Source organism: Coffea eugenioides, chromosome 9 (genome assembly GCF_003713205.1).
Source record: "Coffea eugenioides isolate CCC68of chromosome 9, Ceug_1.0, whole genome shotgun sequence".
Classification (NCBI taxonomy): Eukaryota; Viridiplantae; Streptophyta; class Magnoliopsida; order Gentianales; family Rubiaceae; genus Coffea; species Coffea eugenioides.
Window position 1 is genome coordinate 1,541,636 of NC_040043.1, and position 3,472 is coordinate 1,545,107.

Sequence of the window (3,472 nt, forward strand, 5' to 3'; positions counted from 1 at the left end):
CAAATTACCAAAATAAAGCTTAGATGGTATTTGAATATAGGTTTCGTAGAAAAAAAAATTTCTAGCAAATTTATGATTACGGGTCGATGAACCACTCTAATAGTTTTATGCTAGTTAAATCTTTTTGAGGCAAGTTGCTTTGCACATTCAAAAGTAAAGCAACTATATACAAACTGCCAATATTCACACCAATCTGGTCATAGAAAGTTATACTAAATGATACAGCTCGAACATTAGCACAAAACCCTTATGAAAACCTAACAATTTCGCACTTCTATACTCAGCAAGGAAACTGCCATATTCAACATCATTTATTCTGGCTTTTCATATCAACTTATACTTTCACTGATCCACTTTGTCACTGATGCTTGCTGATTGTTTTTGGGCCAGCTTTGCTTGCTTTTTTGCCAGTTTATCAAGTGACATTTGTATCTCACGGCATCCAATAGAGCAGAACCCGCAGAAGTCTCTATACCACATTACCAATATTATATTCAAAATAACAAAAGTATAAGTTAAATTAAATTAAACAAATCATCCTTATATAACCAGCCTCAAATTTATTATTACATTTAATTTGTTATTACATTATTAACAGTTTAAATTGTGAATGTAGCATAGGTTGGCAGAAATAAAAACTTCAGCCTCTCCTATCCCCTACCTCCTCCCAAAGAAGACAATAGGAAAAGAAAGAAACAATTTCAAGTTTTTGAACCTTTTCCTATTCATGCCTCACTCATTTGTTTTTTAAACATCCCGAGAAGATATTAGAAAAGATTGGTCAATATCATAGCGAACATAAATCATACAAAAGCCCTGAAAATAATAGATCTGGGGATGAGGGATTGAAATCATTTTAATTGGATGGAGAGGTGGGAAAGAGAGAGAGTGAAAGAGACAGAAATAGACAACAGGGAAAGAAGAAATCAAATTTTACTAGAAATCAGCTTTGGAAAAATCAGCTTTGGAACAAGAATAATAAATCTATTAATGCAATTAACAAAAAATGAAATTAAGATTATCAGCCAACAAAACTGTTCTACAAAAGTGAAATCGCATATTAATGCAAAAAAAAAAAAAAGATTATATGTTGAACATCAAACAACAGACTTGACACATTAACATGAAACATATTAAATTTTACAAAATGATTAACAATAAAGTACTAGTAATGGTAGCTAAGATTACCTATACATGTAGACTTCAACACCCACTGGCATATGCTTCTTGCAATAGTGGCAGTTGTCCAAAAAATGACCAAGTTTCGGTGGATTACTCTCCTTGGCTATCTCCTGAACCTAATAATTTAACAAAAAAGAAAAGAAACAAGAGAAAGCTAAATGACACCTCTCTAATTGATTCTACTATAGAAGAGAAAAAAAAATCTCATTACCCTAGCTTGAATCGCTGTTGACTGTTTCTGTTGCTGTTGCTGTTGCTTGATTGCAACCGACAGTGTCAACTCCTCTTCGGTGTCAACTCGGCTACGCTTCATTGGCATTACAGAAAGAATAGCTGCAGGGAAAAAAAGAATGAAATGAAATGAGAATTTATAGGAACAAAGGTGGCGTAGTATTAGGAAAATTTTGAGAGGAGTGATTTTTGGGTTGTACAACAGATGACTGAGTAGGTAGAATAAGAGCAGAAGAGAAAGGAGAGGAGAAACTATAGAAGATTTATGAGTGAGCGCAAACTCGCGGTTGAGGAGTGAATGTGCTAGACGGCAAGTATTTGACGGCTGCCGTAGACACACTATTTATCACTTTTCAACTAAGGCAGTAGTAGTCCTTTCCTTTTTTTCGTTTTTCTTTTTTAATTCGGATAGTAATTTGGTGCAATCTATCACATTCAAGTTTCTTAAATTAAATCAATGCCACATAATAGTTTCGTTAGAAGTTACTGTATCACCAATACTTTGCTTCAATTTCAATAAGGCATTGTTTGCGTAGGAGTGATTTGAGGGAAATTTTTTTGTGGTAATATAATTTTGAAGGAAAATTGCAAGATAAGATAGCGCTATTTCTAGTTATATTCCTTTTTTTTTTCTAAGCGAAGTGATGACATTGAGATTAGTATGAGTAATGTTGTATGATAAGTAATAGAATATTGTAATTGTTTATTTTCTCCAATTAGATGAAAATCATGGCGAAAAATATAGTTTTCCATAATTCTAGCGTCTTGTGCAATTAAATTTGTATGACGTGTGAAATTACAACACCACCGACGCTTGAAATCAAAGTTTGTCTGCATGACGTTCACAGTTGTGTTTAATCCACCGCATACAAGTGAGTGCAGATGACTTGTAAAACTTTAATTCTTCTAGAGCACCGAAAAATGGAAAAGAAAATTAAATACAAAAGGATAATCGATATAGATATTGTTAAGAATGATTAGTAGATTTATGATACTATTGAAACACAATTGATGATTTCAAAGTTCCGTACTTGAGGTATGGCTTTACTTAAAAAAAAAAAAAAGGTGTAATATTGAATTTCTATCTCAGTAAGGGATGAGATATGTTTTTTGTCTAGCCAATTAGTACTAGGTAGTTGATGATACTTGCAACTCACTTTGTACATGCCAACTCATTAACAGACATTAGCATAATGGGGTATATTGTATGCAAAAAAATTTTAATACACAAAGGCGAAGTTGCAATTTAGGAGCAAAAGAATAGCGCAATGGATCTTTCAACCAAAATCCTGAAAAACATTATTTGGTAAGTTATTCTAATGTCTAAAGTTAGGGATCATGTCTCATTGAGCGGAAATAGATTGAATGCAATAATTATCGTAATTTATCACCACTAATTAAAGATGTTCTCTAGTTTTGGAAAAATATATAAATAAATAAATAAATAGAAGGAAAAAAAGAATATCTCATGTAAAACAAAAAAGCATTAGTATTATCAGTTTTTCTGCTTAGTTGAGAAGTGTATACTTTGTACTTAATGTTCGTTTACATATGCCAAAGCATTACTGCAACATGAAGGGGCGAGAACAGGCAGCTCCTAAGTTTTATATATTATGAATATTTACCCTAAGAACTTTTTTTATTAAGGTTTTACCCCATCAAACTTAATATTCAATCCTTACCTTCTGAAATTAATGGCTTTATTAGTTATATATATATTTTTCATTTTTTACAAGTTAAAATTATTTTTCTTGAAACACTCCTATTACTAATTTAGGCCCTCCTGTTTCTCTTGTAATTTAGGTTACATGTAGTAAAATAAACACATAAAAACTTAATGGCATTTACTTTGTGTTATTTCTTTGGAGCTTGTGAACCTTACACATGAATAGAATAGGAAAATTGAGTTCCAACATGTACATTTTTTTAGAGTAGTTTAAACAAGTACTTTCCACATATATTACAGGGATAATTTCAGAAACCTCCCCTGAAATTTTTGACAATTACATTGAGCTCCCCTGAAATTTAAAAAATTACACATACCTCCCTTGTAATTTAA

The 3,472-nt window shown here is 31.8% G+C and overlaps 1 protein-coding gene across 1 annotated transcript; it reads right to left on the bottom strand.

The window, feature by feature from the left end:
- Nucleotides 1-342: 342 nt before the first annotated feature.
- Nucleotides 343-1,501, bottom strand: LOC113783242 (FCS-Like Zinc finger 6-like). The gene is made up of 3 exons (XM_027329328.1): nucleotides 1,394-1,501; nucleotides 1,189-1,298; nucleotides 343-469 (listed from the first exon to the last, which is right to left on the bottom strand). Exons 1-3 carry the CDS (start codon nucleotides 1,499-1,501, stop codon nucleotides 343-345), a joined length of 345 nt encoding a protein of 114 aa, XP_027185129.1.
- Nucleotides 1,502-3,472: the final 1,971 nt, after the last annotated feature.